A 24,212-nucleotide genomic window follows, 5' to 3' on the forward strand; every position below is an offset into this window, starting at 1 on the left:
GACATTCCAGAAGCAGGCACCCACCATGCCTGGAACCATTGACTTCCAGCAGTCTTCTGGAAGGAGAGAAAATAACAGGTCACCAAAAAATGTGTTTTAGGGCTGCTTCTGTGGTTTAAAAATATGGCAAAAGTATAAGATAAAAAATGGAAAGAGTTGATGTTGGGACTGAAATAACAATGAGGTACTTATTCCCAAAACATAGGAGTGTGTGCAAATAGATGCCACTATACCCTGTCATTTGCAATGTACCTTCTAGCTCTGTCTCACAGTGGATATACACAAAAATTTTCTTAATTAATACACATTACTACCCATGTAAGGAAAAAAAAAGTGTAAGATATGGGCAGAGTTGTGCTCTTCAAAACAAAAACTCTAGTGGGAAAAGATGAGTGACAAAAATAAACTTTTAGCCCCCCACCCCACTATAACTCTCCCACTCTCCCACCCAGCAGAATGAAAAATGGGCATTTGGGGGCTTGGTTCATTGAAAATTGCAGCCCACACTTAGAGAAGAGCCCCAAAACCATATGCCCAGAATTAGCCATCTCCACCATCCCAAATAGTTACCATGCAGCCACAATGGAATCAACAATTCTCAAAAGCTTTCAAGGAAGAAGAAAAATGTTTAAGGAGAGGACATCTAGATGAAGGTGTCATTCTTTGAGAAGAGTCCCCCATCTATTCTCTCTCTGCTCAGCTTCTGGGGCTGCAACAATAATGTGGTTTTAAAAGATCTTTAAACCACATTATTCTCCTACAGAAGTAAAGGGTACTCCACCTAAATACACAGTTTGAGTGGCCAGTGGGGATGGATTCATGGACCTATTTTTTCTGAAACTATTTATTTTCCAGTCAGCACATGGCATGGTAAGCCTTTTTGAAATGCCAATTAAGGTTTGTAAGACTGAAATCATGAAGCTGGGGAAAGCCTCAGGTGGTCCCAGAGGTTCTTTAACTGAAGTTACCACTGCCATTATCATCACTATGTTTGTTCCACTCAGAGACAAAAGTCAAGCACCAAATGGCCAAGTGAAGTGGAAGCAGGGAGGATTTTCAATCAAATCACTCATGCATAGGAATAAGTTGTCAAAGGGCTTCTGGAGTGCTGCCCACCTCTGCAGTAATGTGCACCCTGAGGAGAAATCCTAACTTCTGCCTTCTTTCTAGAGCTTAAGCAGAAAAACAGTCTAAGCATCAACCAATTCATACCAAAGCTTTCTATTTGATCTATTTGTGAGATGTAAAATGTTTGTGGGCAAGAAAAATATTGCTCTAGACTAAAGGTCTCCTGATGAAATGAGTCAACCTGTTAAGAAATGCTTCTGTCCACAACTCTGTACATGGTATCCTCGGCCTCCGTGTACCTTAGATTGTAAACAGCAGGGTCCAGCATCAGATTGAGGGTGGTGTAGTTCATTGATACAAGGTCTATTTTCTACTAAATTCATTGGCTTATGCTTGAGGTAGGCAACAGATACACAGCCATACTAGAAAATGACCCTAGTGCGAAGGGAGGTATAGGGAGCAAAGCCCTCAGTGAAGCCATCCTGAGCATGGTGGAGGTGATGAGGATGTCCACGTAGGAAATACAAACCAAATCCATGGACCCCTGCACATAGGCCTGGTGAATAAAATATTTTTTACTTCATGGATAGTATTGTTACTGCAGAATAGTTTCATGACAGGAAGGAAGTCACAGAAGTGAGCCACCACAGTGTCATGGAGGTACAAATGGAGCATGGATGTCATCTGAATAACTGCCACGATCATGCCAATGCAAAAGGCACTACACACCAACTGAGCACACACGCTGTTCGCAAAGATTGTGCACCTCAGGAATTTCCAGGCAACCACACAGCAGATGGCAAATGAGATGACAGAGACCAAGATTGCCTGGTTCTGAGCTGTGAGACCAGAGAGCGCTGTGGAATAGGGACCAGTGCTTACAGTCTATGAGCTAGCCAGCATACTCAGGAAACAGTGCATGGCCAATGAGAGTGAGAACTGTGATGCTGGCATTCCCTGCTGAAGCTAAGATGTGGATGGCATCACTCATAAAAGTTGGAGACACCCAGAAAAGTGAGCTCTGTCAGCTTCTGTTAGGTTCTTTCTCTGTGCTCTGAAGTTTTAGGGATACCAACAGGATGGCTCAGCATGGGAAATTTCTTGTTCTGACATGAACTCTAGGTCATGGGCAGAAACATGGCAAAGGGAAAGACAAGATGACGAGAGTGGAACAAGATCTCTTCCAGCCACAGAAGTGAGAAATCTGTTTCTGCTTCTTCAATGTGTGCATTCTCTGTCACTGTAGACTGAGAAACACATTCCCATACATAAACAAGGGAACTTTTCTCTTCAACATAATCAAGATACAGAGTTGTACTGAGTCCTTGCCATTTTATATATATGCATAATTTTTTTTGCACATATATTCCCCCAGATGCTGGTGTCAGGAAGGGATTGTGAACAGCAAGGAGGTAGCTGTGGCCAGTGGATTCCAATGAATAATAAATTTTACAAAAATTTCATATTTAAATAAAGATAGACAAAATATTCATCTCAGCAATGAAGGCTAAATTTTATAAAAATTATGAAAATGAGTGGTTTGAAAAGAAGTGTGGTAGTATGGGGATGTCGAGAAGGATAAAGTCTGAGTTACTAATACGGTGACATTCTAGAGAGTAGTTTCAGGTGAATTCTGAATTTAGAAGTGAGAATTCAGTGAGGTAACATGGTCTACATGTCTCACTGAACCTGAAAGGAGAAGATAACAAGCAGACATTTTCTTTTCTGAATGACCCCTGAAATTAGGAACAGTGAAATGTGACCCAGAAAAGACTCCTGTGTATCAATAGGACCTGGAAAGTGACTGGCCAGTTTATGAAGCTTACGGGATTGGGAAGAGGAGGTAGGAGTCTGCAGCAGCGAGCCTGGCATTTAGTGTGTGAAGGAGCTCCTTTGGTATAAAGGTCAGTCATAATCTCAGGTGGCACTGATATTTCTCTGTTGTTGGGTGAAATGTTATGGGGTGGGAAACAGAGACACAATACCCACTCAGTCAAGAAGAGACAACTATAATTTATGTGGGAAATACACATTGGACCCTGAGTCTCCTATAGAGAATCTTGTTTCTGTCCTTTTGTCTTCTGTCAGAATTACTGAACCTTAAGAAACAGACTCCCTTCCTCGTTCTCCCTCCATCATTCCCTGAAACTTGGCTTCTGCCATACTCACTTTACAGAAATTGCTCTTTCAAAGGTCACCAATGAAGTTTTTATTGCTAAATTCAGCATCCATTCTACTTAGATTTCTCTGATGCACTTAATACCACTGGATACTGCTTCTTGGACACTGACGCTGACTTGGTTGCCATGACACTGCACACACCACCCTTCTCCCTGTCAAACGTTGTTTTTTGTCTCCCTGCCGCCTTCCCCCAACTCCAACTCTCTTCTCATACCTCCAAGCCCATGAAAGCAAATACTCCCTCAGGTCAGCGCTTGTCTCCCTGACCTTTTCTCTCTTCTCTCTTCCACTGAAAGAGATAATCCATTTTTGTTACATCATTACTTATATGTTGATTCCTCTGAAACCTGTATTTCTAAGCCCAAGTGGCAGTCACATATTTCAAATTCTCCACTGCCCTTTATATGTATAGGTCACACTAAAATTTCAAATTTAGCATTTTGGGACCCAAAGTTATCACCTACCCTTCACCTCCTTTAAATGCATGTCCTCTCAATTGTCCTATCTGCACCAGTAGTAGCACATTTTTCCAAATGATATGCAATCATAAATGTGGTTCCATATTCCACATAGTTTTATTTTTTAAATTCCATCTTTACACTTTTTTTGTTTTACCATAGGCTCCTGCCATCAATCTAAGATGTTATACCTTTAGTTTAAACAACTGCATATCAGGGTGATAATCAGTAACTTTTGATGCCTCTATTTTTTCTTTCCATCTAAATACTCTGAAATTTCCTTACAGCTTACACAGCAGAATACAGAATACACAGCAAATTATTCTTTATATTAGAACCCAAATCCAGTTCTACCCCATATTCTACTTCAGTCTCTTCACATTCAGTCTTTCCTAATGGTTATTGTGACTTTATGTCTTCTATCAATACTGAAGGCCTTAGCAGGTATCTTGGAGGTACCCTTTAATCCCCCCAGTAATCTTCAATTATATCTCATACCTCTGCTTTTTTATAGTTCAAGTCAAATCCTCTTTCTAGTACTGCCAATGCCTTCTTCCCTCATCTGCTCTGAGGGCAAACTGTATTGCATGCCAACTGAGAGAGAGCCAGGATAGCTCTGCTTGAGGCACACAGGTAGCCCTGCTTCTTTTCAACATACTATCGTCTTTCCTGCCCCACCTTCAACCCTTCCAGAGACTCCTAAATGGGAACCATCACCCCTACCTGAACTTCACTGGCAAGAAGGCACCCAGGAGCCTCTCAGCAACAATGGGGATTGGTTTACCTGGAGAGCTGCACCCAGTTCCAAAGACCCAGGGTTCATTTTCCTGAATCCTGACATCAGAATATTCCTTTCTTCAATAGGAAGAATCCTCATTTTCACTTTGACAACCCCTAAATCTCAGACTGTTCTCTTCCAAGGCCTGAGAAACAGTCCAGAGAAGAAAACTAAGGAATAGAATCAGGTTCCACTTTCCAACCACGATTTCCTCTTTGCAGTGTTTGCACACAACATTTTCATGTCCAACTGCAAACCTTGGCCCTCAGCCCCTATAGCTGTATGAGCCCCCACTACCTCCAGTCTCTGCAGGCTCACTCATCCCCAGGCCAGCTCCATGGACTCCTCTTCCATTAGAAAAAACTCTCTTCTACATTAATCTCCAAACCATTTTGTGTTGACAGGATGCTAATATATTAATTTATGATGAAAACTAGAAGCATCTGGTGAATTCTATGTTTGCTGAATTTTATGGCACTCATTAATTAACATCTGGAAATGTTAGGGAACCCTGGGTTCTCAGTAAAGGTTACCTCCCAGCTCCTACTCCCAGAATTACCTGCTCATATCACTCAGTTGTGTTCTACTTTTTATTACTACTACTCCATTTCATGTAAAAAGTCCTCACCCTACTTGAATCCTTTGATTCCACAAATATATAACAGGCTCCTTTCATATAAAAGAAAAATTGTTAGATAAAGTGGGTAAGCTAAATATGAGTAAGACCTAATACCCAGCTTCAATCTAGATGGGATAATACATCAATACACTAATATCTATAGTATGCACCAGACAATGGTAATAGCCATAAAAGGCTCTAAAATGATATTAATAACAGTAATGATAATCATCTAAGACACTGTTCCATGTACTTTATACATATTATGGTAACTTATTTATCTTCACAAAAACACCATAGGGTAGATAATTTCATCTTTGTTTTGCAGAGGAGGAAACTAAGGTTCAGAGAGGTTTAGTGACTTGTACAATAACCAACAACTAGTAAATGCCAACATAGGAATTCTACTGCAGTGTTAGATCTTAACCCTATGAGGAGTTCAAAGGAGGTGAAAACAATTTCTAGTTGGGACATCAGAAAAGTCTTCATGAAACAAATCACTTTTGAGATTAATTTTGAAGAATGGTTAGGATTTTAAGAAACAGAAAAGGATAAATAGAAATTCAAGACAGAATGAAGGTAATGAATAGAAGTAAAGAAATCAGGAAAGCCAGGCATGTATGAAGAACAACAATTAGAGATGGTTGACTGGAGGATATAATTTAATTAAGAGGTTACAGCCAAGTTGGAGCCAGATTACAAATGGCATCAGCTTCCGAGCTGAAGGATCTGTATTTAATTCAGGAGCCAACAGAATGTATAACCCCAAGTCTGTCACTAACCCTGACTGTGCAACAAGCCAAATTAGGCTTCACAACTTGGGATTCAGCTTAGGAAAAAAAAGAATAGAGATTGGAAACTGCCCAGAGATAAGGATGAGAAGAATAATTTGAATGGTAGAGGAAATGAATTCTCGGTGGGAGTGATTGTCATTTAAAAGAGTGATCAGAAGATCCAGGGTGAGCTAAAAGAAGAAAGAATGAACAAGAGACTAACCAACAAGATGAGAATAAAGATGTCATAGAATTTAGAGTTGAGTGAGAAGAAAAATAATGTGGCTAGAAAGTGAAACATTAGTTTGATATCTTATAGGCAGAGCAAGTTTGAGCGATGTCTAAAAAAAGTGTGACATTTTAAGTAGTAACAGAGAGGATAAAGATGGTGGTCACTGGGGTTGCATGAAGGTCAGTCACCACTGAATCCCTACCATCTAGTGTAGTGCCTGGGAATTAGTGAATAAATGTGAGTGTAATGTATTAATGGGGTCATAACCAAAAATGGATTAGATATACCCTCAATGGCCAAGGACTCAAAGAAGGGGACAGGAAAACTAGGGGAGATGCTGACATCCCTGCAGGTATTGGGTAGGTCACCAGGAAAACAAGTCATAATGAGAAATGAGAAAATCTAAGATAGGGAAATATCGTGAGACGCAAAAGAAAAAGACCTGAGTAATAGCAGCAGAAAAATACAAAGCTTCAGGGGGACAGAAAGTTTGTCTTCCAGTTCTTTCTTTGCTCGAGCAATGCCTGAATATATTACTCAATATCAAATTAATCAAAGGTGATGGGAATTTTTAGGATTTTCAACAGAAAGCAGAATCCCAGAATATCCTACAAACAGAAGACTAGTTCACAGAACTATGAAAGGAAGAAAAGGGCTTGGACCATGAAAACCCTGGGCTCCTGGCAGAGCACAGAGCTGTTAGAGAGATGGGCCCTTGGAGAAGGGAGTGAGGCCCTCCTGATATGGCCAGCCTGGTGCTCATCCCATCCATAACCTGCAGCTCTGCAACCACCACTCTCTTCCCAGAAACAAACTCTGGGTCACAAGAGTTGGAACTCTAGCAGTCTAATAAATAACTCCCATTGATTTTCCAGCCTGGGGCCTCCCCACCCTTCCCTAATCAACAACTCTGATTGCTGGCACCAGGGGGCAGGCCTGGAAAATCACTCACACATTATTGGTGCTCCCCAATCCCCATCCTCACCCAAGGTGCACATAAACCCTGAATAGCTGAGGTCTTAGAGTGTGAATCTCAGAAGCTGGGCAGACAGCCACTGTGTTGCCTGCTACCCTAATCCTAGTCACTGCTGCTGCTATAACAGCCCTATGCCAAGAACATGAACAAGCTGCTGCTTTGGGCCTCTGTCCTCACCAGCCTCCTGGCAGCCTTTGCTGAGACAGGTAGGGAGGTCAGGGGATAGTCAAGGAGCATGGGTGAGAAAAGAGGTTGAAACTGGGATATTTTTTTCCTGCATTTATGGTGAAGGTCATTTCATTTCTTTCTTTATCCCACAGACCTAAGCGGGAAGGTGTTTGTGTTCCCCAGAGAATCTTCTAGTGATCACGTGAGCTTGATTACACAGCTGGACAAACCTCTAGAGAACTTTACCTTGTGTTTTCGAGCTTTTAGTGACCTCTCCCGTCAATACAGCCTCTTCTCCTACAACACCCAGGGCAAGGATAATGAACTACTAATTTATAAAGAAAAACATGGAGAGTACAGTTTATACATTGGGAAAGCCAAAGTTACATCAAAAGTTATTGAAGAGTTCCCGGCCCCGGTGCACATCTGTGTTAGCTGGGAGTCCTCCTCAGGCATTTCTGAATTTTGGGTCAATGGGAAGCCCTTGGTGAAAAAGGGTCTGAAGCAGGGTTACTCTGTGGGAGCTCACCCCAAGATTGTCCTGGGGCAGGAGCAGGATACCTACGGGGGTGGGTTTGATAGGAGCCAATCCTTTGTGGGAGAGATTGGGGATTTGTACATGTGGGACTCTTTGCTCTCCCCACAAGAGATCGTGTCAGTTTATCAGGGTTCTTCCTTCAATTCTAATATCCTGAACTGGCGGGCTCTGAACTATGAAATAAAAGGATACGTCGTCATCAAACCTATGGTGTGGCTCTGAGATCTTGAATCAAGAGTGCTTGAAAATGAAAAAAAAAAATGAAATGAAAACATCTAAGAGGTCTCCTCAAAGCAACTGGATACTACTAGATCCACACCTGCAGCTCTTTGTTCTTTGTCTGCCAAATAAAAATAAATACTATATTATGTTACCTCCATTTGTTTAGTGCTTGTCATGGTTGCATAAACATTCTCTTGTATCTACTTATTTGGTAATTGGTGTTTCATTATCCAGAAAAATTGGGCTGTAAAATATGGGGAGGGAAACCCTTAAGTAACTAAAAAGGTAGAGAACAAAGCCAGAGCACTCAATGGATGGACAGTGACAGCACGTACAAGCTACTAACAATCATTTTAATAACAATTCAAAATAAGCATAACATTGCAATCCAAATCCATCTTTTTGTTTTTCCAGCTACAAACCAATTAAAAAAAAAAGGTGGGATGTTGCGGCAGGGAAACAACTGTAATGAGATATGTGAGCAATTGTTGAGAATCTGACAGCAAGTAATGACACAGTGAGGAAAGAAAAACAGAAGTAGGAATAAAAACTAAAAATGTATAAGAGACTGGGATCATTTTGAGTGAAGACAAACTTGACTTTATATCTCAAAAATCTGAGGGCTACTGTATAGTGCTTGATTTTCATAATGCTGCCCTGATGTCATCAAGAAAATATTATAGTCCAAATATTGCTCACATGAATCACCTCTTTAAAGTCCTTCCATGGAGCTTCCCTTCTTGCAGGTCATAATTTAAACCTCTTGATGTGACATTGCCCTCCATAACCAAGTCCCACTTACTCTCTCTGAAATGTGCACAGAGAATACACACAGAATACACTGAAACTTACTCTTTATGCAACTCTTAGCACAGCAAGTGGCATCCTAATTATAACATTGCAAAATAATTCTCAGATGTTATCATTAGTAGTTATTTTTATGATTATTATGATTATGAAAGGCACAGAGCCGAGTGCCTGGTACACCCTCAATAGATATGAGTAGCCTTCCCACAGAAGCAAGGACCCCAGAGGGAGTTTAGGCTGCATATGGGAAATAAGGCAGGCTTTTCCCACTGATAATAAATAGCCAGGGAAATCAGACAAAGAGCATCCAGAACAGCTCCAGAATGCTAACCAAAGTGATTACTTAAAACTCATAAGGCCATTTACCCATAGTGGACAAAGAGGCAGGCACCAGATACAGAGAAGTGGGATAGAAGCTAGAAACTCCATATCGGGCAAAGGGTTTGAAGGAGAGGGGAACAGAGAGGACCTGGAAAGATTTGCTGAGGTACTTAAATGGAGGAACAGGGACTTCCTAATAACATTTCAACCTCATTTCTAGTGAGGTAGTGCTCTGGTTTGGATATGGTGTGTTTGCCCCTACCAAAGCTCATGCTGACCTTTGATCCTCAGTGTGTTGGTTTTGGGAGGTGGAGCCTAGTGGGACACGTTTGGACTAGGGGGGCAGATTCCCTCCTGAATACTTTGATGCCATTCTCACAGTACTCAGTGAGTTCTCGCTTTTGCAAGACTGCGTTAATTCATGTGGGAATGGATTAGTTCCCACCAGACTGAGTTGTTACAAAGCCAAGATGTCCCTCAGGTTTCCCTCTCTTTGCACACACCCACTTTCCCTTTGACCTTCTCTGCCATGTTGTGACACAGCATGAAAGCCCTTGTTGATGCCTTGCCCTTGAACTTCTCAGCCTGCAGAACCGTGAGCTAAATAAACCTCTTTTCTTTATATTAATAAATTACCCAGTCTCAGGTATTCTTTTATAGCAACACAAAATGTGCTAAGACAGGTAGAAACCATTTAGAACATTGAATTGGTCAGGCAGGCATTTTAGCAATGTAGGAAATTATTAGTTTCCAATTTTCATCTCATAAGTTAGGGTTTGTTCTATGCTTCCTTAATATTAACCACCATTCCATAAACTTATAGTGTGAGTACTAGAAAGACCTATTCTTGGGTTTAGAAAGACCTATTGTTTTTTAACAGATATTTCCACCAAGAACATATGCATGTGTTGTTTGCATTTAACATTTAATAGTCCCTTTGCCAAGGAACTTAAAACAAGTTTTAGACATGAAGCCAGTGTATTTTCAAGTGTTGTCATACATTCATTCAACTATATATTGAGCAACTACCACATCAGACACTTTGCCAGGTACCAAAAATATAAGATTGAGTGACACAATCATGGTGTTTTCTTTTTTGGAGTTTGTATTCTAATAAATCGGTGTCACCTAAATATGGGTTCCTCCTAATAATAATCAGCCTCTGTTGTAACCCATCCCCCATATCTTTAAGCTTCCTTCTATCTCAGGTTGATATCATACTTCCCTTTCCAACTCCACCTGAGTTAGAGGTATCATTTATTTTTGATGATCATTCATAACTTCTTGCATATGTCTTACAATCTACTGTTCATGTTTAATTTTTTGCTCTTCTGAACCCTCTGTCCTTCAAGATGCTCTTTTGGATAGAATCCAAGATGGCTACATGTCAGCTCTTTTTTTCTATGTGGCACACGTTTCATCCAAAAGAAATACTCATCCATCCCTTGTCCCTATAAACTCCAAAAGTCCAAGATGATCTTAATGTAGACCACACTTTTCTACTTCTGCAGTGATTATAGCTTTTTCAAGTCATATGAGTCTCCCACCAGTGAGGAGCATATTTTAAGCTTTCTGAGTGATTCCATCATAGCCCCCTCACTGGGCTTGAGGTGAAGGAAGTAGAAAGATAAAAAATCATCTTCTCAAGGTACCCCGAACATAACCCACTTCTCCCTCAGAGCAGCAATAACAGCAAAGCGACAGCTCTCTCCAAAGTTCTTTGGAGAAGTGCTCTCCTATCCCCTCCTTCTGTCCTCTCTGTGCACCTTGTTCTGGCCAAGAGACACAAAAATTATAGAGCAGGTTCTTAGTCATTTCCCATGTCAATTCTTCATTTGAGTGGATCTGTGTGTACTATTTTTATTATCTAATATCTATCATATCAATGGCTCATTCAAAAATGAATAAAGCAAAGTCCATTTGAACATCATTTAAAATAGAAGTGGGATTTCTGATAACTTTATTTGGGCATTTTTCTCAGATACAGTGATTGTCACAACAAAGAAAGCAGCAAAGTGACAGAGGAAACTACTTGAGTGACTCAGAATCTATAAGGAACATGGAAGGACCTGGAAGGCATGATAACCCAGTAACATGGTTGGGTAGTGATTCAATAACTGCCTTGATAATTGCCACCTTCCCCATATTTGTCACTAACACTGGTAGAGTCTAGGAATAAGTAGTACACAAGATGTACAATGAAGAGCTAAAATAAGAAGGCATCTGTAATATGAAAAGCAATTTTTGAGCCTCTATCTTGTGCACATAAGGATCTGACTCTTATTTGTGTAGCTGCAGAAAAACAGGTAGGAGCATTTAGCTGCACAATTCCAGGACTGGTTTTACCAGAGAAGAACACAGAGGATTTTCCTGAATGAGAGGACTTGCAGCTATTAATAGTTCTCTACAGGTTTTATGTGGGAGACTCTGGGTGAAGGTCTGAGGTTAAAGCAATAAGGTTTCTTAGTTTTGGATATGCCTTAGGTTAGACGTGAATTGGAGTGAGAATAAAAAGACATTTATCTTACCTGCACTAAAGAGGATCAATTTATAGTTACACTTCGAAAAAATGTGGAGACTTTTTAGGTATTCCTCTGACTTTCTATTGTTTAGAAAGAATAAGTGTCCATGATCATTCAAAGAATAGAAGGAAAAGTGAAACATGGCCTGATTTACCTTTAATCCTTATGTTGAGAGGACTAAACCACCAAATAACTTATACACTCAACTCCATTTGTATTCCAAAATTTTCTATTTTGTTTTGTCTGGCTGTGAACACTCTTCTCTGAATTCAACATGGGAGATGCCTAGGGACTCCACTATCTACTCTGAGCACTGGTAAAGGCTTATGCCTCATGTAACATAAACCTCAGGTTCCAGAACAAAGTTAATATAATGCTACTGATACATGGCACTGAAGCCCATGGTCTGTGAGGGGTTCATACTGCTGTGTCTGGAGTGACAGGCCGAAGGCAAACACAAAGCACTTCACCTAGACCTCTAGCTGCCGCTACAGCTTCTCACCACAGCCTCTCAGGGTTCCTGTGAGGATTCGATGTGACAATGTGCACAAAGCATCCACTCAGTTCATGTTCTGGCATAATGCAAGTGCTCAGTGATTGTTAGCTAGGATGATAATGACTTTAATCATCTGCCTTAATTTCTTGTTATATTCCTACAAATAAAAAGAAATACTCATCATGCTTCATTTTTAGTCCCTGCCCCCAAAGCTAATCCTTACCTCACAAAACCCATGCATGTCCCTGCTAATAAGTCAAATAAGGTAAGCTCTTTCTAGGTACACACAGAGACACCACATTTGACTTTAATCGAGGTGTTTTTTAGCTGATAGTAACTAAGGACAAAACACTAACAGGAATTCAAAAGAACAAAACATGGTGCAATGTGACATTCAACACATCTTCAACTGAGTTAAGCTATTTTTCCTGGGAAGGGAAATAAGTAGCACGCCATGTTAGACCAAGCTTGCCCAGTATTCCTAGTGTGATCCACTCGTAATGAGATCCCTTGGATCATTTCTGGATTCTGATTCCGTGCAGACCCATGGGAGACATGGTGAGTCTCTTGGCAAATTAACCCAGGAGATGAGAGCTAGACAATAAAACTTCTCCTCTGAGAGTCTCTTCCTAATCACAGAGTTTAAGGGGACAGCTTTTCTAAAGGCAATACCAAAAGGGCCAGAGGGACCCAGTGTGAGTGTCACCTTGTGCTTCAGCCAAAGACCAGTGAAATGTAAGTGACCTAATAATCTAATAAGGCTGTCCTAGAACCTAATAAGGCTGAGCTTTGAAAGACACCAAAATTCCGTTATTTTTTTTTCCAAAAAAATGACAATCAGATTTTCTGGAATTGCAGTGATCTTTGGTAAATAAGTCACAATTGCCTAGCATGTTCTAAGGCCAAAAAACAACACAGATAGATTCCACAGACTCAAGAAAGTGGGTGGACTCTTTTGGGTCTGAGGAGGCTTCTGTCCCAAAGAAAAGTCGTGATTCTCTCGGTTATCCAAATTGTTCACGTAATCATAAGTTTCTTAAGAAGTTGACCCTTTCATCCCTGACTCCTTAGATTTATTTTGTTTAAAAAAGGAAAGGAAAGAGGAAAAAAACAAAAGGAAAGGAAACTCTGGCAAAAAGGCAGCATCTTTATTTTTTAACTGCACGATTCCTTTACACACAAAATATAATAACAGGCTTACCCTACTTTGCATATGTTAATTTTTTAAAACATAGATTGTTTCCAGGCACTAATTTTCTTATAAAGATTGAAATATTAACATATTGGTCATCCATGATTTCTGTAATAATTACTTCCCTTTGCAAATGGTATTATATTTCTTTTACATCCTCAAATTGTGTTTTCCTCTCCACTTTATTTTGCTTTTTCCTCTAGTAGGAATGTTGACTTCGTGACTCAGATTTTGATGCATGAGCACATTTCAGTATTTTTACTCTCCCACAGGGTTTTTATCCTTCTAGAATGTATAAATCATTTTGAAAGCTCCTTTTGGTTCTATAGCACGCTTTTGAGATTATCCAGTGGTGTGTTCCTTACACAGAATCACCCTTAGGGTGCAGCCACAGGGAAGGCCCAAATTGGGGTTGTGGAAGAGTTGCTGCTACTGTGCTCAGCTGCACTCACTTCTGGCTGGGCAGAGACTCAAAAAAGCAACCAATAGGAAAAAAAAAAAAAAAAACAGTAGGTAGCCATCTGTTGTTAAAACAGCCCTTAAATTCACTGAGATCCATGCTAACCACTGAGAACTCACCCCAGCCAACCTCCGCTGGTGAAACCAAACCACCCATTCCACACACTACTTTGACTCCTTGGTACCCTCTGTGACCTCTTCTCCCTTCCTAATGTGAACATCAGTGCTCACTGCTCCGAGGAGGACTAACAATGTGCTTCCCTCCTGCATCTCAGATTTCCCCATCTCTTCCGTGGGGATCTCTCTCCCTCCCTCACTTTCAGGGACAGTAACAACCCTGTATTTGACATTTAAGCCATACACTTCTCACAGTAACAATTTTAGATTTCTTCTTCACCTCAAAAAGGACCAGTTAAAATGTGAGACTACCAGGCAATTGCCCTTAGTCTATAAGGGACTATAAAACATCCCTGGATAGATAACAAAATGGAGTGAAAAACATAATAGAACTACTCTAAGGGAAAGCAACGTGGTTGGGAAGAATACTTGGAAAATTCAGGGTGAGCAGATGACACCTACTCTAGGAGGTGTAGATGGCCACTAAAGTGTACTCTATGGAGGACAAATCCCAATTACTACAGGGCTCTTTTATTTGTTTATTTGTTGGCTTTGGCTAAACAGAGTGTTGGGCATTCCCCTGCAGCTGAGCTCCTCAGACAGAAGGGACAGCCCCTCTGGATGGTGTGGCTTTAACCTTCCTCCACCCACTACACACCTGTCCTCCAAATAAATACTAAACAATATGCAAAGAACATTGGTTTGAAGAGGCTGCTCTTGCTCCTATGTCCTGATCTGACCTTCCTTTTTGGGTTTGTTTCCCCAAGTTTTAAGAATATCTTGCCTTAAGATATTCTTTTATTGCCAATTCAATCCAATTCAAATGTGTACCAGAAGCAATAAACTTACTTCTTTTTCCTCTTTTTTAATCCCTCTGGGCGTATGTACCTGGCCCACTTTCCCTGCATCTAGTGGGCCATTAGCATCCTGTTTATATCTTTATAATTTATTTGAAGAAGGTAAATTCATATTTACACATGAAACATTTACAACAAACCAGTGGCTGATTTGGGGTGAAAGCAGCACTTTTCAGCTCCTAACTTAAAGATTCCAGGAAACTTTTTTTCCCTTTTGCCTCAATTCAGTTTTGTATTTTCTTCCTCTTCTCTACTCCAAACATGTCCACAGTTTTCCTAGCTCAGTATCTCTTTAACCACATTTTGTCACTCATTGCCATAGGCTCATCAGGAAACGGAAAAGGCCCTAAGATCTGTGGTTCTCACTTAACATAGCAAAAAAATTCTTCTTTTCCTATTCCATGTGATCAGGCTTTCCACCTCAAGACTCTGCTGGAACTGTGTCCAATAAGGTCATTGGCAGCCTCCTTGTTGACCAGTAGTCCTCCTCCTTGACTTCTCCAAACTATTTATGAGCCATAATTTTATGCTCAAAATTAAAATATTTTAAATATAAGAGTCATAATCATCACAGTAAATATGATAAGGTAAAAAGTCCAAGATCCTTACAATCTCACACCCACCACAACATAACAGTTAACCCATGATAACATCAGGTGCATATTCTGTCAGACATTTTTCCCATATGTACAAATATTTATGATCATGCACACAAATATTCTTAACCATATGGCAGCACACCATATTATTGTTCTTTGTATAGCTTTCTTTGTTGTCATTTAACGTATTCCACACATCTGTCCATAGCAAGGCACCCTCATAGCACAGTCCAACAGAACTTTCACCGACAAAGGAAATAGCTGATAGTTGTGCTGTCCAATATGGTAGCAATTAGTCACATGTAGCTTTTTAGCACTTGAAATGTGGCTAGTGTAACTAATGAACAGAATTTTTAATTCTCTTTAATTTTAATTAATTTAAATTTACATGGCCATAGCTCTACCCCATGCTTTCTAAAAAGCTGCTTAGAGTTGCACTGGCACTCTCTTTAATTTTTGCCTATCTGACTGCCATCTTGGCAGTCTTTCAATGTAAATTACTTTAATTATTAGTGACACAGTCATTTCTACTTGAAATATTTTCCTCCTTATTTTCCATAATGGAATATTTTCCAGAATACCTATAATGTTTTCCAGATTCTTAGTGGCAGTTCCCTAAATGTACCCAAATCTCCAGCCTGCAGGTGTTAACTTGCTCTTTAAGCAAAATGGTTCAAACCTCCATTTTATATATGGTGGCAATCTCAGACTTCCTCACCAAATTTTTAGGAAATATTGTGTGTACTTACAAGGGGGAAGTCTGAGCAGGAGAGGGCCTTGTATTTCTTCCAGTCATTGCTGGCAAAGAGTTTCTCTTCCTCACTCTGGGTTTTGTCCCTTGCATGTGATGCCTTTTTCTGCACTGTGCCATCATCCAATTGGCTCCACTTCCCAAACACCCTAACTGAAGATTACACATATGGAAGCTTTAAATGAAAGTATGGAGCTCTTCAGGGAGTTTACATCTCAATATAATTTAGCAAACAATTTTAAATCAAATATTACACCTCTTCATTCTTAAAATTCCCTCTACCAAAAAGAAATCAATTATTTCTTTTATTTAAGGTCTAACCCTCTGTTGTGTTGCTGGATCTCTTCTCTCTTTTCCAACAACTTCCCCTTCTCTCGCTAGTTTATTTGCCCCCACCTCTCAAGTCCCTATTAATACTTTCACAACAAATCAGTTTTGCCGATGGTTTGTCTCCCCTGGACCATTTCATCTTCATGCCTATTGAAGTGTTCCTGAAGGTCAGCTCCCCGTGACTCCACTGTTATCAGGAGCTATCCACCAGTGGTTCTAGCTCAGTAAGTCCAACTCTCCCATCCCCATTTTGTTGTCCCGGCTATGCACACTCTCCCTAGGAGAGTGACATAGCAAAGCCAGACGGCATGAGAAAGGTCCACTGTGGCAAACATATCATAAAGGAAAAAGCCTTCTTTCCATGTACTACAAAACTAACATACTCATGATAACACTCTGAAAAGATACAGCCTGTAATCACACATATTGATGACTCCTTGGCCAGATGCTTAAGGGAAGATTAAGGAAACAGCAAAAACAGAAAAGGCAGAAGAGAGGGAAGTTGCCATATAACGTAAACTAACATGCTCTTGATTATAGAGCAAAGAAATTTACTTTTTTTTTTTTATGTACTCTATGTCTGTTTTTCTATACCTGTTCTAGAATCCATGTCATGATGAGCATTTCTCTATATTGATTCTCTGCATTGCTTTCAGACGTTGCTCTGAAGAATGCACAGAAAGAACCTCACAGAGGTGACAGAGTTTGTTTTCCTGGGATTCTCCAGATTCCATGAACACCAGATTACCCTCTTTGTGGTTTTTCTCATCCTGTACACATTAACCCTAGCAGGTAATGTCATCATTGTGACCATCATCCGCATTGATCGTCACCTCCACACCCCCATGTACTTCTTCCTGAACATACTGGCTTGCTCAGAGACAGTGTACACACTGGTCATCATTCCACGGATGCTCTCCAGCCTCGTATCCCAGAACCAGCCAATCTCCCTAGCAGGTTGTACAACCCAAATGTTCTTCTTTGTTACCTTGGCCATCAACAACTGCTTCTTGCTCACAGCAATGGGGTATGACCACTATGTGGCCATCTGCAACCCCCTGAGATACACAGTCATCATGAGCAAGAGGGTGTGTGTGCAGCTGATGTGTGGAGCATTTGGCATTGGCCTGGCCATGGCAGCTGTCCAAGTGACATCCATATTTACCTTACCCTTTTCTCACAGGGTGGTTGGCCATTTCTTCTGTGACATCCTCCCTGTCATGAAACTCGCCTGTATTGATACCACTATCAATGAGATAATCAACTTTGTTGTCAGTTCATTTGTTATCCTGGTCCCCATGGGCCTGGTCTTCATCTCGTATGTCCTCATCATCTCCACTATCCTCAAGATTGCCTCAGCTGAAGCCCAGAAAAAGACCTTTGCCACCTGTGCCTCCCACCTCACTGCGGTCATTGTCCACTATGGCTGTGCCTCCATTGCTTACCTCAAGCCCAAGTCAGAAAATTCTGTAGAACAAGACCTCCTTCTCTCAATGACCTACACCATCATCACTCCTCTGCTGAACCCTGTTGTTTATAGCTTAAGGAACAAGGAGGTCAAGGATGCCCTACGCAGAGCAGTGGGAAGAAACATTTCTTAATACATTGACTGTCTTTATAAAAAGACATTTGTCCATAAGCAATGTGTGTCCTCATTGCATTAAACAACCTCACACCTCTGTCCTGTGCAGTCAGTTCTGCAATTAGATGTGTACGTCTTGCATCAGCACCCTTATTGCAAAGTCTTCATTTCCAATAATTTCAAAGTTTTGCCCAAGCGTTTTCAACTAGGTATGCGAGAGGTCAGGGAGAAGGGGCACGATTTTTAAGAAAGCATATCCAAATTTCTGGGATGGAAGAAGAGACTTCTTAAAAGAAGATTAAATGTGATTATTTTATGTTTAAAAAATAAAAAACAACCCCTATCATTTTTATAATAGAATCTACAGAAAATAACACCAAACAAAATCTTCCCAGCAAGGTAAGGATACTCAACAGTGATGGATTTCTCCAAAAGAAAACTGTAGAATTTTGAGGGAAAGGTGAAAATTGTGTATTAAATAAAAATTTTTAAGAAAACATTAAGTTGGAAAAGATTGGTTTCATCCTTGAAACTTTAGTCTTTATTATTCAATTTATACTAAAGCATTTGCTTTCATCCAATATGGTCTTTAGAATGCTGGTCATGGGCATAGATCACACATAACTCTCACCATTCTAATCTAAGTGTGCTAATCCAGTTCTCTCTGGTTGCTGGTTCTCTCCATAGGATCAACTTCTCTCTAATTCCTATGAAGAAAAAATGAGTTTGTCAGAAATATATGTGCCCTGTCTGGAGTGAGAATCATAAAAGTATTCTTCATTTACACACACCATGGCACCTCCAGGGTAATATCATAAAGAAAAAAAATGGAATAAAACAAACAGTGCCAGCAGTCAGGGGTAGTTCAGAGGCATAATTGTTTAGTCGTTCAATTCATCAAAAAAGGCTAAAAAGAAAAAAAAATCCTATTTCTTACTAGACCTCCTTTGAGGAAACTCTTCTTTCCCCCAGCTTCCACAGAGCTTTTCTGCTTTCATGCCTATACATATCTTCTATACTGCTACCTCGGATGATGGGCGATAGTTGATAATAGGCAGGGTTTAAGATTTCTTTATTTTGTGCCTCCTTCTAATAAAGCATTTTTTGTTAAGAATGTTGGCGTGGATACAGAGAGATAGGAACACTCATACACTGCTGGTGGGACTGCAAACTAGTACAACCTCTATGGAAAGTAGTATGGAGATACCTCAAAGAGCTAAACCTACCATTTGATCTAGCAGTCCCACTACTAGGTACCTACCCAAAGGAAAACAAAAGACATTTTATCAAAGACACTGGTACTCAAATGTTTATAGCAGCACAATTCACAATTGCAAAGATGTGAAAACAACCCAAGTGCCCATCAATACATGAGTGGATTAATAAAATGTGGTATATGTATAGCATGGAGGACTACTCAGCCATTAAAAAAAAAGGTGATCTAGTATCTTTTGTAACAACCTGGATGGAACTAGAGACCATTCTTCCTAGTGAAGTGTCACAAGAATGGAAAAACAAACATCACATGTACTCAATACTAAATTGGAATGAATCAATCAATGCTTATGTGCACATATGGAAGGAAAACTCAAGGGAAATCAAGCAGGTTGGAGGGGGGAGGAGGGGATGGGTAAATTCACACCTAACGGGTACAATGCACACTAACTGGATGAAGGGCACACTTATAACTTTGACTCAAACTATACAAAAAGCAAATTATGTAACCAAAATGTGTGTACCCCTATAAAACTCTAAAATTAAAATTAAAGAAAAGAATGCATGATTATAGTGAAAAAAACGTATGTTCAGCTCTGTTGCCTACATTTGTTCAACTATGTGTCCAATTTTTTAAAATAAATACATGTGCTTCTAATTTTTTAGATAATAAGATGTTGTATTATGTTGTGGAAAGAATGGAGGTCCTAGAGTCAGAAGACCTGGGTTCTAGGTTCATGCTCTGCATCCATCAGAACCTTTTTATGATATAATGATTATAATTCTGCCTCACTGGCCATCAAAAGTATTGTTTAATCCCCTTACTTATTTATTGTGTGCAGACTAGTATCTAGTGATAAATGCTACTTTACATTGTTTTCAGCAACACCCTTTTACCTCACTCCCACCCAGGTAGTTTGTTGTTCTTTTTTATGTGTTTCTAAAGTTCTTTGTGGGAAATTATATTAGTGTAACATTTTTCTCACTGTGCTTTCATTGCTTGTTTCTGTCTGGATTACAAGCATATTGGGACCAGAAACTGCTTTTCTCCTTATTATGACCCTTCCTGGAATAGTACTCAGTAGACTAGGTGCTCAAAAAATCCTCATTTAGTGGTTGATACCCACTGTGTACAAAGCACTATGCTTGGACTTCCTGCCATGTCTTGATCAGTTAGACACACCTGCTGTCTTAATTCATTCAGGCTGCTTTAACAAAATACCCAAGACTGGATAATTTTATAAATATTAAAAATTTATTTCTCACAGTTCTAAAGGGTGGGATGTCTAAGACCAAGGCACTAGCAAGTTTGGTATCTGGTGAGGGCCCAGTCTCCACTTCCAAGATGCCACCTTGTTGCTGCATTTTCCAGAGGGGACAATGCTGTGTCCTCACATGCCAGATGAGGTGAAAGGGAAAAACGGGGAACTGTCTAGTTCCCTCCAGCCCTTTTATAAGGTCACAAACACCATTGATAAGAGTTCTGCCCTCATGGCTCAATCACCTAAAAGTCACACCTCTTAATACTATCATATTGGGGTTTAAGTTCCAATATAAATTTTGGAGGGGACACAAGAATTCAAACCATAGCATCTGCTATGGTTTTTTCTGTTTTCAATGCAGTTGGCCCTTACCTAAAAACAAACGCAGTCGTAAGCAAGTCCACAGTGGCAGAGTCACTTGGGTCTGTTTTTCCTCCTTTCCTGGATTTTCTGCAAGCCAACTTCTCAGTTGTTTTAAGACCTCTCTCAGTCCCAGTGTTAATTTAGTCATTTTCACTGATTAATCCCTTAGCAACACAGAACCAGAAACAGTCAAGTTTTTCACAAAAGGGCATGGAGTTACCAAGAAAATCATTGTCACCCATATTAGGATGTAACCTTTGAAACTTATTTAAAGAGAAACAAGTGTTTAAATATAGAGTGATGTGCCATATACAATTAAGAATCAGGACATCGTCTAATTATATTTTTGGCAAAATGACAAACAAATCCATTATGAGGCCAGAAAATTCTTCCACAGCTTTAGATTTTGAGTTGCACTAGAACAAAAGCTTAGCTTCCTTTGTTGCTGGGACCCAAATGCTAAAATTTCTGACCACCTAATTTCCCAACCTCTATTTCTCCTGCAATGAAGACAGTGAGTAGACAAGAAAACAGACATGGAAATACCAACCACCAGCAATAAAAAGCTTGACTGAAGGGAGCAACTAGCTCTGGAAAATGAGAGAGGGGAGGAAGAAGCAAGAAATGACTCTGAGGGTTGATGAGTTGTAAATGTCAGATGGATCTAGCATTTTAGAGACTCATCTTTGAAAGAGAACAGGAATTCCAAAACATCGAAGTAATGTGGTCTAAAGCAGAACACAATTACAATTTATTGAGGGTTTACTATTGGGCAGGCACTATGCTAAGTGGTAGTCATGTACATTTCATAACAGTCTTCAAATATAATATATAATGTCATAATTGGTCCTAACAATAACTTTATGAAGCATTTGTATGGCACAGGTGCTACAGCTCCCAGGTCCTTAAGCATCCACATCATTATTCTTTGAGCAGCCACCTTGATCAGGTGGAATATGAAATAGGACTGTTTTCCATTCTGGAAAAACTGTAAGTGGTGACTATTTGGAGTCCACTGACTCTTTCTCCTGGCTAAATTTTTTAAATCACCCTATAAGTTCATTATAAATTAACTACACAATTTTGTAGTACTTGGCACTTCATAACAGTCTTCAAATATAATGTATAATATGCTAATTGATCCTTACAATAACTTTATGAAGTATGCATTTTTATGCCATTTTTTAGGTTAATGTTAGAAAGGTTAACTGACTTGTTGAAGTCACACAGTTGGTAATTGACAGAACTAGAATTGATACTAAGATCCACTGACCAACTTCAAAATGCATGTGTTTTCCATTGTACCATCATCATCTCTCATCTTTAATCTTTCTGAAGGACATCATATTTTCCCCAACTCTGAGTTACTCTGATTTCATCTGGTACGTTGCTTCCACCAAAAATCTTTCCTAAGTAACTTACTGGGTGTTATTCCCATGATCTCCTCTACTGTTCTAAGCTTGTTTTTGCCCTGGCCATGCATCAAAATTACCCATTTCCTAGTCTGCCTCCCTTACCACACAGTAAACCCTTCAACAGGACTGCTTTCTGTGTCCTCAGTGCCTAGCACAGTTCTTAGCATAAGATAGATCACAAAAAGTTACTTACCAAATATAAAATTGAAATGCACACATTCATAACTGCTTGGTGGCTGAGTGTACTGGCAATGAATATCCATTGCTCTCCTGTGCTGTGAAGCATCCAGGCTCTCAGCATGACAGTTTTTGCCCTTGTTTTAAAGAGCTCACCGATTCTTCTGCTTCAGAAATTTTGTGTTTCCCTTTTGTAATCTTTCTGTCTCCTTACTTGTTTTCAAGATATGAGCCGTCACATCTCCAAGCTGTCAGTGTGCTGGACTATAGCAATGATCCTACTTCCTTACATACTATTTCCAAAGTGTGGTAGAATAGAAAAAGCAGGTGAACAGTATGTACAATTACCTGTAAAGTAGCACTCTCGAGAGACAGCACTGCACAGAGGTGAAGAAGGATATCCAATCAGCCTACTTCAGTTCTAATTTTGCCTCTGCCACTAACTCAGTATTCTAACCTCTTTATGCAACTATTTCCAGATTTTTCCAATGGGATAGTAGGGAGGAGGGAGGTAGGTCTCATTATTCCCATTGCTGTACATGGAGTTTAGCAAGGTTAAGCAAACTGCAATATAGTTAGAAGTATTTAACAGTAGAGCTGTCTTCCTGACTACTCAAGTATCTCACTAATTTCACGGAACGTGGGAAAGATGGAAATATAGGGAGATAGATAATAGATCTCCACATTAAGGCAGATATGTGTATACATAAATATATACACATATATGTGAGTCTACACAAACACCTAAATCCATTTATCAAAGGCATTAATGTATTGTCCGCAGACACTATGCTAGACGCCGGGGCTAGAGTAATGATTAAGACATCACAACCCCTGCCTTCCTGTGTTAATAGAAAAGCAAGGCAGTGCAAAAATTAAGCAAGTAGCTATGATAAAGTGTGATAAATCTTATGATGGGAGAAATATGGGATACTATAGGAACACATACTGGTGGGTTCTAACCAAATAAAGGGCCTGGGAAGAGCTACTAGAGGAAGTAGAGTTTAAGCTTAAAATCCAAAGGCTCCATAAGAGTCAGCTGATTGAAAGCCTGGCAGAAAGATCTGGGAAAGAAAGATCGAAAGTATATTCCAGGCATAAGAAGCAGCAACACGAAGTATGTAAGAAAAACAAATTGTAATTACAAATAGAGCTGGGGTATAAAATTCGTGGGACATCAACAGGAGAGCAAAGTGGAGAGGCAGTAGCAATCACAGAATGAAGCATTTATAACCCATACAAAAGAGCGTGTATCCTAAAGATGAAGAAGAGCATTTATGTGACTTTAAGTGAAGCAAGAGCAGACGTAGTTTGTAACTCAGGAAGCTTACCCTGCTACCAGGGGAAACAGGATTATAGTGGGACAAGACTGGCAAGAAGACTATCTTGGAATCTATTGTGTGAAAACAAAAGACAGGTGATGGTCAGCTGGGCTGGGGTGGAAGCCAATTTGATGGAGAGAAATTGACAGATTTGAGAAATTTGTGGGAGGTGAGATTGACATTTTCTGGTGATGGATTAAATGTGAGAGTTGATGGAGCCAAAAGTAATCCTGAGATTTCTGTCCTAGGCAACTGGGTAAACAGTGGTGCCCTTACCCAATACACGGAATGCTGGGGGACAATCAGGCTAGAGTCTGAAGAAGGAGACAAGTTCAATTTTGGACTTTTGCGGTTGAAATACCTGGGAGGTATTTGAGTGGGGATATTCAGGAAGCAGCTAGATTCGTGTACC

General features: G+C 40.0%; 2 protein-coding genes across 2 annotated transcripts; both read left to right on the top strand.

Moving 5' to 3' along the window:
* The first annotated feature begins 7,116 nt into the window (after positions 1-7,116).
* On the top strand, positions 7,117-8,239 carry APCS (amyloid P component, serum). Its single transcript, XM_045547056.1, has 2 exons — positions 7,117-7,291; positions 7,406-8,239. Exons 1-2 carry the CDS (start codon positions 7,228-7,230, stop codon positions 8,011-8,013), a joined length of 672 nt encoding a protein of 223 aa, XP_045403012.1. The 5' UTR covers positions 7,117-7,227; the 3' UTR covers positions 8,014-8,239.
* An 8,896-nt stretch (positions 8,240-17,135) lies between these two features.
* LOC123635165 (putative olfactory receptor 10J6) lies at positions 17,136-18,065 on the top strand. Its single transcript, XM_045547054.1, has one exon. It carries the CDS (start codon positions 17,136-17,138, stop codon positions 18,063-18,065), a length of 930 nt encoding a protein of 309 aa, XP_045403010.1.
* Positions 18,066-24,212: the final 6,147 nt, after the last annotated feature.

The sequence above is a fragment of the Lemur catta genome, chromosome 3 (assembly GCF_020740605.2).
Source record: "Lemur catta isolate mLemCat1 chromosome 3, mLemCat1.pri, whole genome shotgun sequence".
In the NCBI taxonomy this organism is placed as follows: domain Eukaryota; kingdom Metazoa; phylum Chordata; class Mammalia; order Primates; family Lemuridae; genus Lemur; species Lemur catta.